At 44.6% G+C, this 15,881-nt stretch overlaps 1 protein-coding gene across 1 annotated transcript in view; it reads left to right on the top strand.

Annotated features, from left to right (window-relative positions):
- LOC142281752 (interferon-induced GTP-binding protein Mx-like) overlaps positions 1-13,887 on the top strand; it is a 46,768-nt gene extending 32,881 nt beyond the window's left edge. The window contains exons 8-13 of the mRNA XM_075332894.1: positions 1,021-1,143; positions 5,731-5,875; positions 7,764-7,922; positions 10,587-10,663; positions 12,485-12,724; positions 13,363-13,887. Of these exons, the coding sequence (XP_075189009.1) occupies positions 1,021-1,143; positions 5,731-5,875; positions 7,764-7,922; positions 10,587-10,663; positions 12,485-12,724; positions 13,363-13,593 (975 nt within the window). The 3' untranslated portion in view covers positions 13,594-13,887. The remainder of the gene's footprint in view (positions 1-1,020; positions 1,144-5,730; positions 5,876-7,763; positions 7,923-10,586; positions 10,664-12,484; positions 12,725-13,362) is intronic.
- Positions 13,888-15,881: the final 1,994 nt, after the last annotated feature.

Below are 15,881 nucleotides of genomic sequence, written 5' to 3'. Positions count from 1 at the left end.
TCAGAAGCCAGGAAGAAACATAAATAGCCAACAGGGAAAAACAGCCAAAGTCAGGAATCGTATGCAAGGTCAAAAGCCGGGAAATCAAGTATGTACAGAGGAGGGGACGGAGGCACTGGATGGGACCGAGGTCAGGCAGACAGGGTGACGGAGACACAGGGCGGGACCGGGGTCAAGCAGACAGGATGATGGAGACACAGGACGGGACCGGGGTCAGGCAGACAGGATGATGGAGACACAGGACGGGACCGGGGTCAGGCAGACAGGGTGATGGAGACACAGGGCGGGAACGGGGTCAAGCAGACAGGATGATTGAGACACAGGACGGGACCGGGGTCAGGCAGACAGGGTGATGGAGACACGGGATGGGACCACGGTCAGGCAGACAGGGTAATGGAGACACAGGACGGGACTGTGGTTAGGCAGACAGGGTGACAGAGACACAGGGCGGGACCGGGGTCAGGCAGATAGGGTAATGGAGACACAGGACGGGACCGGGGTCAGGCAGACAGGGTGACAAAGACACGGGACGGGATCGGGGTCAGGCAGACAGGGTGGGCATACAGTACAAGGAGGACACAGGTCAGGGAGAGGTTCCTAGGTAGCGGGACGGATCAGAGTCAGATGCACGGACACCAGTAGGGCACACTGTAGAGCAGAAACTATTACTGGCGGTAAGCGGAGGTAGCAGCACCAAGATATGGCGGTGTGACCCCCGGAACAAAGCCAAACAGAACAGGCCCCTCCCATGAGACCTAAACCCCGGAGACAGGATACATGCACCACCTCAGGGACGGCATAGCCCTGCTTGAATCATGACAGAAATATGATGTAAGGTAAATTTTAACTACACATCTCCAAGCAAGTAAATCAGCCATTGTCAATCACCTCATTAACGTTCTTATATTTCTTACACAACGTGAGGGTCTACAAATTATTTACAGGGGATGAAAGACATAACTGGGTAGTCATAGGGCTGATAGTGGATATTGATCTAATACAGTATTCGTTCACTAACAGAGGTCTCTTCCTTCACTGGAGGATCAGATAAAAGACAAACTCCAGATCACAAAAGACGAGCTAGAGAAGTGCGGAAGAGGGGTCCCCGAGGACGAGAGCGAGAAACTGTCCTTTCTGGTGGAGGTAAAAGATGCATAATCGCTGTACAAATCAACTGTATATATGTCAAACTAGGTATGGGGAAGTACCAAGCGAATGTCAAAGGGGAAAGGAAACCCTGTGTCTAGGGAAGGGGGAAATGATGACCCCTGAACAAACCTATCACTGATCCCTGGGGTCCCTCACCACTCTAGATAGGTTCCGCATTTATGCGCCGAGCCGGATACCTGACCCTAGGTATCCCTAGTGCTGGACCCTAAATAGTGAATGGGTGGGATGAACCTCACTCATCAACCTCACTAAACCCTAAAGAAGACACAAGTAGGAGGGGAAAATGTGTGAACTACTTATCTCCAGATGACTCAGGTAGACGTTCAACAAAACCTCAGCACATTACTACAGATGAGAGCAAGCCACCTTCTTGCAACTAGAGCTTCAATGAACTGAATAATATCACCAGCACAAGTTCAGGGAAGATGGGAGTATTTAAGCCCCAAGAGAATACTGATGATCAGCAGCTAGATGGAAGGAGAGCTCCACTGGGTCCTAAAGGTGAAGAGATGAAAACCCAGCAGGAAAGCTACCTGGTACAATGAATACTAACAGTGGTAACAATAGAAAGTTAGGGAGCATTTTGCGCAGCCAAATGCTGTGACCTTCTATTGCCAGAAACCACATGACTGTCTGTCACCTGGGACAGTATATTTCTTACCATCTACATTATTTTCTCTTTGCTGTCAGTGAATAGGAACAGTCAAACCTTCTACTTCTCAAACCTGATGGTTTGTTTCAAATATCTCATCTAGACAGTCCTTTGTTTGCTATGTACTGCAGCAACTTATTTGTTGCGTCCCCCTTTCACACCCTCCAGTCCCTTTTCAGTGAATCCACGCTCCTTGCTGGACAAGCCGATGACAGTGTCTAAAATAGCTAATTGTTATGGCTCACTTAGTGAGGTCTATCTGCTAAGCTATAGCTCTGGATGGGCAGCATGGACTGGAGGGGTAGATGCCACCGTGTTGAGCAGAGTTGGATGAGCTGGATGGCACGAGAAACAGCAGAGCTGGATATGCATCTGGAGCAATGTGGAGCAATGGCACCGGATAAGAAACTGCAGGCAAGTACCATATAACAGCAAAGCCTGAGAATGAGGACATTCATTTTGGAACAGCAGAGCCGAGCATGATGACATTCACTTTGGAACAGCAGAGGTGAGCATGACGACATTCACTTTGGAACAGCAAATTAGAGTATACAGGGGCAATTTAGGTTAGAAGGGTCAAGCATGTGGTGTGATAGAAATTAGTTAGTTAGGAGGCACACTTTGGACGATACATAGAAGATCTCAATCATTAAAAAGAGCACACAAGAGTATGAAAATGTGGAAATCAATGTGGACACCACACTACCTGAATACTCAGGCAACTCACTGCCACCTGAGCTGGTCAATATCACACGGAGTTTTGCCCAAACTTCGCTGACTGTTACGGCAACATTGAAGTCTTGAGATTGCAGATTCTGACACTCTGCTCAATGGTTTCTCTGGTGTCTGGGATCAACACAGGCAGACTCGGATGTCGACCTGCTGTGTGCTGATTCATAGGCAGGCTAGCAAGAGTTAATTTCTGCTAATCTGATTTCTCGTTTAATAACATGTTGTGGGGGAGATCTATGATATCTGCTCTCCTCCTATTTATGCTGGTGGAATCCTTCTACCCATGCCAGCTATAGTTTATTCTGTGTTAGTCTGTGAGGTGTGGTGTTCCAGACTGTCTCTGGTGAAAGTTGTGTTTCGAGGTGCTTTTTGCTTAGAGTGGTTGTGGAGTTTACCCATATTGTTTTGTTTTCTACCTGAATCACTTATCTTATTGTGTGTGTATGTGTGTGTGTGTGTGTGTGTGTGTGTGTTGTGTGACCGGGTTTTGTTTTTTCCCTTGTCTGTCTATTTCTGTGGTTTCAACACACTCCTGTCCAGTTCCTCCCTGGGGAAGGTGGAGGAGCAATTTTGATTAGGACTGGTCAGGAACAGGGCCAGGAAGGAGACTCGGGCCTCTCCACCATTAAGCGTATCACTGAGGATAGGGATATCATATGATCTCACCAGAGTGTTCAGGTAGTAATACACTCTGCTATCACTTGTTATCCTGGGTCTAGACAGATTCTTTACTTGGTTTTGCTCAAGTCAGGAGTCTTTATGCATCTGCTCCAGCCTGATTACCAAGCTCCAGCCTTCTCTGCTGATTAGGTGGTATGACACCCTCAAATCTCCTGTGTCAAGTTTCCTGATAATCATCTTGTCTCAACCACTCTTCATCTTGTACCCCCAACTTTACTACACCAAGGTACTTGATAACCAGCTTTTCTCTACTATCCTGGAGCTTTCACACCTTCACTTCTGCTGTGCCAAACTACCTGACGACTTGTCCCAGCTATTCTTGGTGAGGTCTACACTCATAACTCTGCTATTCTTATTCAACATGGCACCAGATCGCCTATACTTTGCTGATATTCCTATGCTGTCTACACATATGTCTCTGCTGAATCTGGTGCTTCCAGCTTTGGTAAACCACCTTCCATCCTGCATTTCCAAGTTCTTCTGGTCCTCATTGTGCCATCTGGCCAAGTCCTCTTCCATTTCACCAATGCCTCTGGTCCATGCTGTTCACCCTGACCTATGGATTAGTGAATCCCCCCACCAGGTGAGCACATAACAAATATACTCTTATTTTATACTGTCCTAATTAGAGATACGTTGAGGATTGAGCTTGAGTCAAATGTTCTAAAATTTGCGGTTCCACAGATTCAATCAGTTGGTAATTTGAGTTGCGTTTCACAAACCCCCCCCTCCCCCCGCCTGGCTGCCATTTTGGTAACAACAATTTAGGGCCATCAAACAGTAAAAAACAGAAAAGCAAAAAACAACTCACCCCCCCACCCCGATACTCACATTACTACTCACCTCTCCAGCCACCGTTTGCTGCCCACCATCCACCCTCTTCTTTCTACCACACATCTCCTGCCCCTTTCATTGTAGGCCAGGACTTCCGGTTGCAATCAGACCTTGAGTGTCACTGTGGGTCGTAGGTTCGCCATGTTGCGATGTGCACAATGACTTACAACACGCAGTGACCGGGTGCAAAAGCCCCGGCTAAAAAATGATAAGCACTGGGATGCGGTGCATGATGACACAAGGAATGGTGAATACTTCCGGTCACACATGCTCAGTCACGCTCTCCATATGTTGATCTCCATTTCAAATAAGTGAATTGAATTTGTGTAAAATATTCAGAATTTCACGAAATCCGGAGAATTTGAACATTTTCTGATTCATTTCTTGTGCATTGTATTCACCAGAAAAGGCTCACATGTCCACATGTGTATGGAGGGGTGGGCTTCCCCATAATGCCTTGCAGCTATCACATGGTATAGGACGACCAATCAAGAAAAATATCATAGCCTGTATAAAAGCTGAGGCAGGGAATGCAGCAGCCAATCTGTATTGAATCTGTATAGGGAGAGGACGTCATAACTCACAGCTAAGCCATTGAGATAGGGTGGGAAAACCATAAAACACTGAATAAACTGTACAGATAGTGTGTGATAGCACAGCAGGGGTGGAAATTTGTGTAGGAGAAGCAAGCTCATTTCAGAAAATTGCATTCACCAGAAACGGCTCACATGTGTATGGAGGGGTGGGCTTCCCCATAATGCCTTGTAGCAATCACATGGTATAGCACAACCAATCAAGAAAAATATCATAGCCTGTATAAAAGCCGAGGCAGGGAATGCAGCAGCCAATCTGTATTGAATCTGTATAGGGAGAGGATGTCACAACTCACAGCTAAGCCATAGAGATATGGTGGGAAAAGCATAAAACATTGAAGAAACTGTACAGAGAGTGTGTGACAGCACAACAGGGAAGGACATTTGTGTGGCAAGAGTAAGCTCATTTCAGAAAATTGCATTAACCAGAAACGGCTTACATGTCCACATGTGTATGGTGGGGTGGGCTTCCCCATTATGCCTTGCAGCTATCACATGGTATAGCACAACCAATCAAGAAAAATATCAGAGCCTGTATAAAAGCTGAGGCAGGGAATGAAGCAGCCAATCTGTATTGACTTTGGATAGAGAGAGCATGTCACAACTCACAGTAAGTAATAGAGATAAGGTGGGAAAACCATAAAACACTGAAGAAACTGTACAAATAGTGTGTGACAGCACAGAAGGGAAGTAGATTAGTGTGGGAGGAGCAAGCAGACAGTTACCACTGGTTAATATAAGTTACTCATAGCCATATAAGTTAACATTTCAAAGTCTGAAATTGAAAGAGGTCGTATACAGTCCTAGGAGACCTCCAGAGTATTACACATCTTTATGGGCAATTGAATGCTTTGAAATTCTTTTCATTGACCGCAAAATGAATTTTTGGGAAAAATTTGGCAAAGTTGGCAAATTCTAATCTCAAAGATTTTCTCATATCTAGTGTCCATCTTTTCTGTTATTCATGATCCCCAATAAAAGTGGTCCAAACGTTTAAACAGGTAAGCCGGAGCACTACACGTACAAGTATTCAGCTTCATTTATATGTGTTACTTTATACCACGACAGAAAATTCAGCAGTTTAACCTGGACATTGCCCACGCTACACAAGGGGAGGAGAGTGTGTCGCTTACCAAGACCCCCAAGCTTTTCTCCAGAGTCCGGACGTGCTTCAACACTTGGCAGACGCAGCTGGATGACTCCATCCGGAGTTGTAAGTTAGGACCCTTTGTTTGTGTTTATTGAATTGGTGATAACTTCTATAAGATGCCCCGATAGAGAAATCCAATGGGTGCACCTGTCGCGGGCGGGGGACAGATCACAGCCGGGGGGGAACGCTCAAGGCACTCGGATCCGGGCAGTGGCTGTGGCTTGAGTGGCAGCCATCCGTCGCCCACGAGTGAAAAAGGGAATATTTACAGGGGATTGTCTGTGACGCCACCCGTGGGTTGCGGTCATGAGATGGTGGCACCGCCGCTGCCTCTGGGGATGGTGCCCAGGACCGATGGTATGAAGGCAGCAAGATGGTATCCCCTCCACGAGTAGGGGAGGTGTAGTCCCGGGGCCCAGGTATTGTGTAGTATTGCAGGGAGCAGTAAACTCACGGTTCGGTTGTCCTGGTACTGGATGAGGCTGTACTGATGTGTGGAGTCAATAAACACAGAGTCCTTTTGTAAACCAAAGCCGAATGCCGGGAGCCCCCTGGAGGGGTGTGCTCAGGTCCCACACCCAGATATACAGCCAGGGGCCCTTCCTTCCACACTCTCTGTCTGTCTCTTTCTTGTCTGGACAAGTCCGCTTGAACAGCCTCCGGATCGGGTTCCTCTCTCGGCACCGGCGGGCTACAACCCTGCCCCGGTCGGCCTCAGGTTCCCCGTGACTGGATCTCCGTGCCTGTGGCCCTTACTGCCACCTAGTCCGGTAGTCCAGGGCTCCAACCCCGACTACCAACCTCTCCAGGGAGCTCCAACTCCCTCCTGTCAGCTCTCCACAGACTACAGCACAAACTGAAACTTAACTCCTCTCTGCACTTCCTAAGCTCCTCTCGCTCCCTCCCATTTTCCCGGGGAGGGGGTGAGTAGGGCTTGATTGGCTGGTGTATATCTGTGTGAGGACTGTGTTGGTGCCAAGGAGGATTAACTTTTTTTGTGACTACCTGGTTTTGCCAGGGCGTCACACACCTTTACCCAAAATACAGGTCTACCTTTAATTTAAAGGGGCCAGTTGGACAATCTTTTTGGTTACGGAGGTTTCCCAGTGATAAGTAGGTAATTACCCAACTGTTGGTGCTATACCTCATGTAATTGAGTGTAATCTGTTGAGGAACCAGACAGCAAGTGTATAAATTCTCTGCAATGCCCCCCACAGATGGAACGAGGTATAAAGCAAATTTCATTCAAATAATTGGCCACATGTCTACTGTCCCTCAAACCTCCGACCCTGGGAGGTCTTCATTAAATAACTCCTTGTAATAGCTCAGAATTTATTTGGGGGAAAATTATTTAAACTTTATATTCTCTAAGGAGTTGTCGCCTTATTACAAATACCCTATTAGGGCTTAGATTGTGCCCCAGCTAAGGAACTCCCTTCTATTTCTATGAGGTAGGACAAAGTGGCTCCCAATATGAGCAAACTAGTTCATTCATTCATTCATTCATTCAAATAAATGCTGTGTGTGGCAGAAAACGAACACTGATCGTCACCCTGAAAACACCATCCCCACCGTCACACATGGTGGTGGCAGCATCCAGCTGTGGGGAGGCTTTTCTTCAGCATTTGCCCCTTAAGTTTAATTAAAATTGAGGAAGTCCCCTTCTGAGAAAAACTTGCAGATGTGTCCTTATAGAGAGCGGAGGGAAATTCACCTGTTTGTGGGTGTAAAGTGAAAAAAAATGTGGGAAGGTTCATGGGGTATGAATACTTTTTTCAAGGCCTTGTATGTAGAATCTTTAACTCATCATCACTGATCAAGAGTATCCAAGTAGCTGAGTCCTTAATATTAGTTCAGAAATTACTAAAAAGAGCATAATATTTAATTCAAAACTAAAATTTTATATATATATATTATATATTATATATTTTATTTATTTATTTATTTTCAGTTAATGCCACTCTCAAGGAAGAAATAGAAGAGTTTGAAAAGTTTCATCGTGGGAGGGAGCTCCCGGGTTTTATTAATTATAAGACGTTTGAAGCAATTGTTAAAGAGAAGATTGGATACATGGAAGATCCCGCCAGAGAAGTGCTGAAAACGGTGACGGGTGAGGAGCTAAAATTCTGTGTGTGACCGGTAGACTGGGGCGGCGTGGTTCATGTAGGAGGAAAGGCTCAAAGTCATGGCGGAAGCTCCCAATCACTCGTTAGCCTCGTTAGGCCTCATTCAGACATTATTCCCCTGCGTGTTCTATCAGTTGTTTTCGCATATCAGGTATGGATAATTTTGGTTCGCGACTTGTATCAAAAACTTCTCACAAGTCTATGGGTCGGTGAAAATCAGCAGAAGGTTAGAGTCAGTGACTATCCGGGATTAACCGAGCGATGAATAGGAGAAGATTTGTAATTGCGTTAAGGCTGCTTTACACGCAGCGACATCGATAGCGAAGGACCTGCCCCCGTCGTTCGTTCATCATGGGCAAATCACTGCCCGTGGCGAACAATATCGGTAGTAGGCGCAACATGTACTTACCTTCCTAACGACGTTGCTGTGGCCGGCGAACAACCTCTTTTTTCAGGGGGAGGTTCGTGCGTCATCACAGCGACGTCACACAGCGGGCCACCAATAGAACCGGAGGGGCGGAGACCAGCCGCATTAACGACACGCCCACCTCATTGCTGGAGGACGCAGGAAGGCTGTTGTTCGTCGTTCCCGGGGTGTCACACGTAGTGATGTGTGCTGCCTCGGGAACAACGAACAACCTGCATCCAGCACCAGCAACGACATTTTGGAAAATGAACGATGTGTCAACGATCAACGATTAGGTGAGTATTTTTGATCGTTCGTAGGTGTCACACGCAACGACATCGCTAACGAGGCCGAATGTGCATCACGAATTCTGTGACCCCAACGACATATCGATAATACGTCGTTGCGTGTAAAGCGGCCTTTATTGTTAAGGATGATCGAATATCACCAATATTCGGCTTTGCGAATATCTGACTAATAGGTCGCCACTATGCGAATATTCGATGCGCAATGTACGTCTATGGGAAGCCCAAATAGTTGCTAATCGGCAACTATTCGGGTTTCCCATAGACTTACATTGCGCATCGAATATTCGCAAATAGTCTAATAACGGCACCTATTCGGCGAATATGGGCGTTGCAGAATATTTGAGGTATTCGATCATCCCTAGTTATTGTGTTTCTTCATACGTGAAAAATTCTGATGAAATCGACGGTCAAAACTGACACATGGAGCAAACACTGATGGGAAATACTGACACATGGACCAAACACTGATGAGAAATACTGACACATGGAGCAAACACTGATGAGAAATACTGACACATGAACCAAATACTGATGGAAAATACTGACACATGAACCAAATACTGATGGAAAACTGACACATGGAGCAAACACTGATGGAAAACTGACACATGGACCAAACACTGATGGAAAATACTGACACATGGAGCAAACACTGATGAGAAATACTGACACATGGAGCAAACACTGATGGGAAATACTGACACATGGAGCAAACACTGATGGGAAACTGACACATGGAGCAAACACTGATGAGAAATACTGACACATGGAGCAAACACTGATGGGAAACTGACACATGGAGCAAACACTGATGAGAAATACTGACACATGGAGCAAACACTGATGTGAAATACTGACACTTGGAGCAAACACTGATGGGAAATACTGACACATGGAGCAAACACTGATGGGAAACTGACACATGGAGCAAACACTGATGGGAAACTGACACATGGAGCAAACACTGATGGGAAATACTGACACATGGAGCAAACACTGATGGGAAATACTGACACATGGAGCAAACACTGATGGGAAACTGACACATGGGTCAAACACTGATGGGAAATACTGACACATGGAGCAAACGCTGATGGGAAATACTGACACATGGAGCAAACACTGATGGGAAATACTGACACATGGAGCAAACGCTGATGGGAAATACTGATACATGGGCCAAACACTGATGGGAAATACTGACACATGGACCAAACACTGATGGGAAATACTGACACATGGAGCAAACCCTGTTGAATCTCGGATCCAAACACTGACGACACCGGTAACATTTTTTTGCATAGGAGAACATACAGTAGACATCTGAATAAGGCCTTAGGCCACATTTGGATGTCAGTTTTGAGCGCTATTTGCGTTCTTCATGGATTGTACTCATACCTATAATAGAGAATGAAGTAATTCACATGTCTGTGATTTTTTGCGGACTGACGGGCCCACACAAAATCACGGAGACATATCTGATTTTGATCAGCAGTTGTACCTGTAATAGTCTATTGGGCCATTATTTTTTGCGGACGCTGTGATCCATATAAAATCGCCGAGACATGTCCAATGTGGATCCAAGTGTTTGATCAAAGTCGTCATTGGAAGTCTATGTGTCTATGGAAACATTGGATTACATCCGAGTGCGCTCCCATCTTCTTGTACTGTTAGGTAGGAGAAGGTGGAAAAACATTTATTATTGTTTGTTTTCACATATGAGGAAAAACTGATGAAACTTGGAGCAAACGCTAATGACACTTCTGTAAGTGCCGCTGATCAAATCTCTGCAGAGCAGGAAGTGATGTCAGAGAAGGGGCGTGATTTTGGCAACTTCTGCTGCACAGCCCCGATATGCAGCAGTAGTTTTTTTGTGTTTGGTGTTAGGGAACTCAGAATTCTTTTTGATGGTGATAATATTTTTTTTCTTTTAGATATCGTAGGAAAAACATTCAGTGAAATTGCCCAGACACATTTTAGCAACTTTATAAATTTTTCCAAAGTCACTAAGGTAAGTGATGGTATTATAAAGGGCCGGTAAGCTCAAAATGTTCAGTTTTAATAGTAGTGTTAAGCGGGCTTTACACGTTGCGACATCGCGAGCGATAGCACCCGCCCACGTCGGTGGTGCGTCATGGGGTGATCGCTGCCCTAGCGAACAATATCGCTACGTCAGTGTCACACGCAATTACCTGTTCACCGACGTCGCTGTGGCCGCCGAACAATCTCTCCTTTAAGGGGGAGGTTCGTTCAGCGGCGTCACTAAGCGGCCGCCCAATAGGGCGGAGATGAGCGGCCGGAACATCCCGTCCACCTCCTTACTTCCTCATTGCCGGCGGACGCTGGTACGATGTTGTTCCTCGTTCCTGCGGTGTCGCACATAGCGATGTGTGCTGCCACAGGAACGACAAACAAACTGCGTTCCAAGCGAGGAACGATTTTTTAAAAATGAACGACGTGTACACAACGAACGATTTGACACCTTTTGCGATCGTTACTGATCGCAAAAAGGTGTCAAACAGAACAAAATCGCTAACGAGGCCGGAAGTGCGTCACCAACACCGTGACTCGGACGATATCTCATTAGCGATATCATTGTGTGTAAATCATGTTCCCATAGACATTTCTTACCCAGGTAGATGTGTTCATCTATTGCACGTGTTCAGGACATCCAAATGTAATGGTGATTAAGCCATATGCAGTGACCTATAACTAGAGTGGCTGATATCCGTGACATCTGTGGATGTCCGTAGAGGTCCTCCCTACCAGAGAAACAGTCCATGAGGCTCAATCTTGGTAAAGGTGGATCCTATTCGAACGTTTCTTCCTTCTTGATGTCTGTTTAGGGAAAACAATAACTCTGATTATATCTAGACCCAACACTTGCCTGAAAAGAAATGGTCAGAGCTGTTTTCTAGATATGATCGATTCGATGGAATCTGGTTTAGTGGCCATGTCATTTGTCCGTGGCTTCCGGATAGAAACCACCTCCTACCTACTGGAATCTGCTGATTTGTTTACCCAACACAACATCATCAGTGCGTCTTGATGCACCAGATCGGCTACTCAAAAGAAAAACCAGGGAGACCACCATATTGGAGGTGGTTCACAACAGAGCTCCCGCCCAGTGGTCAAAGACAACTGACCCCACAAATTAAAATGATTATTTCTATGGTTTTGACCTGTAGATAGGGCTGGAATGACTCTCTCCCTGGAGACCTTGTAATTAGTGAAGAGCGAATACTAACTATTCCGGTTCGGATTATTTGTAACAAATCCCAAACTGCTATTCTGGTATTTGTCAAGAATAACAAACATTTTTTCTTGAAGATTTCCCCCCAAAAATGCTCGGGTTCCCATTGACTTACATTAGGTTCGTCATTTGTGATGAGTACCAGAATAGTACTTTGTGATTCGTTACGAATAATCCAAACCTGAACAGTTAGTATTCAATCATCAGTAATTGTAATGTAAAGAACGACTATAGAAATAAGCAAAAAATAAAATAAAATGCCAAATATATAAATCTATGAAAAACCCTGATCAACAAAGCCTAATTTAACATTAAACAAAATTTAACACAAATACAAAAATTTAATTTATTCGTAAAAGCCTAATAATAACAATAATAATTATATTAATTATTATTCTACATAGATTACTTAACATTTAAAAATTAAAAAGAATACAGTATATGAATTAAAAAATAGTACCATCAGAAGATGTGTATAATTATGAAGACAAAAATACACAGAAGGGTTGGACAGATGGACAACCAACTCACGTGGTCAGGACCGCGCCTCTAAAGTTCTATCTGTTGTGTTCCTTCTAGACCAAAATCGAAAATCTGAGACAATCACGAGAAGATGCTGCGGAGAATTTAATTAAGATCCAGTTTTCGATGGAGAGAATGGTCTACTCCCAAGATAAAAGTTACAGAAATGAGTTGGAAACCCTCTTTAAAGATAATGCTCCACCAAACAACCATCATCAAGTCCAGCAGAGGCAGGTGGTGGACCTTCTTCAATGCTCTGTCAAAGAGATGGCCCAACACATAAAGGCTTATTTCAAGGTAAGATTGTTGGCGTTTTATCTCTAAATGATTGTTGTTGGTTAATTTAACCAATCATCGTTGATTATTTGCCATTAATTCTCATCCTACATTGTGGTAGACTACAAAACAAAAGAACAATTTTTTGCCCCAACCCTTGATTTTTATATTAATGAATCAGCTGCAGAATTTTCCAACAGTATGACAAAATTCTCCTTGAATTGACAAATCCAATGGTCTTATCTACCCTACCGATGACCCCATGAAGAACGTGGGTTGGCAAGTTTAGTCCAAAACCACCAGTTACTATTATGTAGTAGTGGTAAATCGACAGTGATCTCAGGAAGATATCACTTTCCACCAATTGGTAGTGGTGGAGATAGCAAGAGGAGCAGTCTACGAGTTTGCAGAAGATTACCCAACATCTTGAAAGATTTTGTACGTTTTTCAGCCAAGCTGCACGACCAAAAATGATAGTATGTCCTGCATCTTTAATACTTATTCTTGATCCTCGAATCCAGGGTTCTCTCTCACAGGGTTCTTCATTGGAGGTACAATATTTTGGAAATGTTGTCTGGTATTAAAATATTCATCCAACATGTAACTACCACTTTATTATTTTCTCCCAGTTTTGATTCTTGTTTGTTTTCATCCAACAGGGAGCAGCGGACCGGCTCTCCAATCAGATTCCTCTAATCATCCAATTTTACATTTTGCAAGAATATGGGAAGCAGCTCCAGAAAGAAATGCTACAGCTTCTACAAGAAAGGGAAGAACACGAGGCTCTTCTGGAAGAAACTAAAAATCTGACGAGCAACAGAAATTTCCTGAAGCAGAGAATCCACCGATTGTCAGAGGCCCATAGACATCTGCTCCGCTTCCGAGGATAGACCTTCAACTTGAAGTTTGACATTTTGAAGGGCAGAGAACCCCCTTTAAGTAAACTCCATTTAGCTTACACAGTTTATAAATTTTTGTATAAGGGAAGACAACAAGAGACATTTCTAGAGCCCCTTGAATTGGGTCATATGAGATGTCCTACGACAGGTTGGTTTATGTTGTTCCTGTCTATAATCTATAGCGACTACCTTGGGGGCATTGATTCTGCCGGCTGATACCAACTGTATTATTAATAATGTATTATGTGTTCCATTTATTTCAATATATTTTCACAGAAATAAAAAAATAACCTCATAGCACTGCGTCTTACATTGTTAATATACCCTCTCCTTCCATTGCCAATTTTGGCCTTAAAAATGTGACATTGTCACTGTACGTGGTGATGACTTTGGAGCCAAGTGATTCCGGGATTGATTTTTCTTTGTGACACATTGTACTTTACTGGTAAGTTAACCCCTACGCAATGGGAGAAATTGGAACAGGAGACAATGCAGTGCTAATCTTAAGTGCAGTTGTCACAGCCTGTCATAGAGGTTTCACGGCCGGCTGACAATCCAGTAGCAGTGAGTGCTAGAAAATCCCAGAGATTGGCAGCACGCATTATCTGACAGTTCCCAGTTTCTGCAGCTGTGGATTCTTTGACCTTGGGAAATGGTCAAGTTTTCCTCTCAATTGCCAGCCTCTTACTTCCTTTATTAACCTCACCCTGGGGTGGTTTAAGTGCGGTTTATAGTTTGTTACTGGCTGTGTTCTGGAGAGGTCCTCTTCTGCTGCTCGAGACATCTGTGGCATTGTTGCTGAAGCTTTGCTGAACTTCTGCCTGAGTCATCTATGGATAAGTAGTTCATACACTTTCCCCATGTGTCCCCCTTGTGTCTTCCTTTAGCGTTTAGTGGGGTTGATGAAGAGCTCATCCCATTTGTTCCCTATTTAGGGTCCAGCACTAGGGATAACTAGGGTCAGGTATCCGGCTCGACGTGCGGAAGCTATCTTGGGTGATGAGGGACCCCAGAGACCAGCTGTAGGTTTGTGCAGGGGTCACCATCTCCCTCTTCTCTAGACGCAGGGGTCGCCTTCCCTTACCTTTCGACATTCGCTTGGTACTTCCCCGTATCTAGCGTGACAGCAGTATAGTAAAAAGATGAGCAGAAATGTAGTAAATGGTTGCACTCACCAAATAAATAATGCAAATTAGCACATAAGTTCACTGTCGATCGTAGTAGTGGGATCGCGGCCGAGTGTGCCAGTGACACATTTGACTGCCCAATGAGCTTCTACTGAGAAATGAGTGAGGTATAGGAAGTGTTGTGCTCCCAGGGATCATCCAGGAATCCGTTTAAGTTATTAATATTTTATTTCCTTAAAAAACTACAATGCGTTTTGGCCCTTTGAGTGTCTTCATCAGGTAAACTATACATTTTTTTTTATTAAAAAATACAACATTTTTTGGCATGTTTTTTTTCTTTAAATATTTATAGTTTTACCTGATGATGGCTCTAATGGCCGAAACGTGTTTTAGTTTTTAAGGAAATAAAATATTATCAGTTTATACGGATTCCTGGATGATCCCTGGGAGCGCGACACTTTCTATATGTTGCACATTGTACTTTACGTTAGTGGTAAATTTAGGTTGAGAATTTTTGAGTCTATACAATCATGGCCGAAAGTGTTGGTACTTTTGAAAATGAAATATTTCTCCCATTAGAGTACTGCAATTACACCTTTTTTATAAACATGTTAATTTCCTTTATACCTTATAAAAAGGCAGAGTAAAAAGGGAAATTGGACATAATTTCAGGCAAAACAAGAAAACAGGCTGGACAAAATGAGAGAGGGAGAGGGAGGGAGAGAGAGAGAGAGGCAGGGGGAGAAGTGGAGCTGGAGAGGGAAGGAGAGAGAGGGGGAGAAGAAGAGGGTCTGGGAGAGACAGAGGCAGAGGGAGAAGGGGAGATGGAGATCGAGAGAGAGGGAAAAACGGAGAGGGAGAGGACAGCCTTCTTCCGGCAGGGCCGCGGGGTAAGACAGGGCTGCAGCATGAGCCCAACTCTATTCAATATCTACATAAATGGACTGGCCTCAGCCCTGGAATCCTCCCCCGCCCCAGGTCTCAGCCTGCAGGACCGAGAGGTGAAGATCCTGCTGTAAGCAGATGACCTCCTGCTGCTTTCCCCAACCGAGAGAGGCCTCCAAGATAACCTGGCAGTACTGGAAACATTCAGCACCACATGGGTGTTGCCCATCAACCAAAAGAAGACTAAAGTCATGGTGTTTCAGAAGA

Source organism: Anomaloglossus baeobatrachus, chromosome 2 (genome assembly GCF_048569485.1).
Source record: "Anomaloglossus baeobatrachus isolate aAnoBae1 chromosome 2, aAnoBae1.hap1, whole genome shotgun sequence".
NCBI lineage: Eukaryota > Metazoa > Chordata > Amphibia > Anura > Aromobatidae > Anomaloglossus > Anomaloglossus baeobatrachus.
The sequence above is the reverse complement of the archived record's forward strand: the minus strand, read 5'-3'. Positions and strand labels throughout refer to the sequence as shown.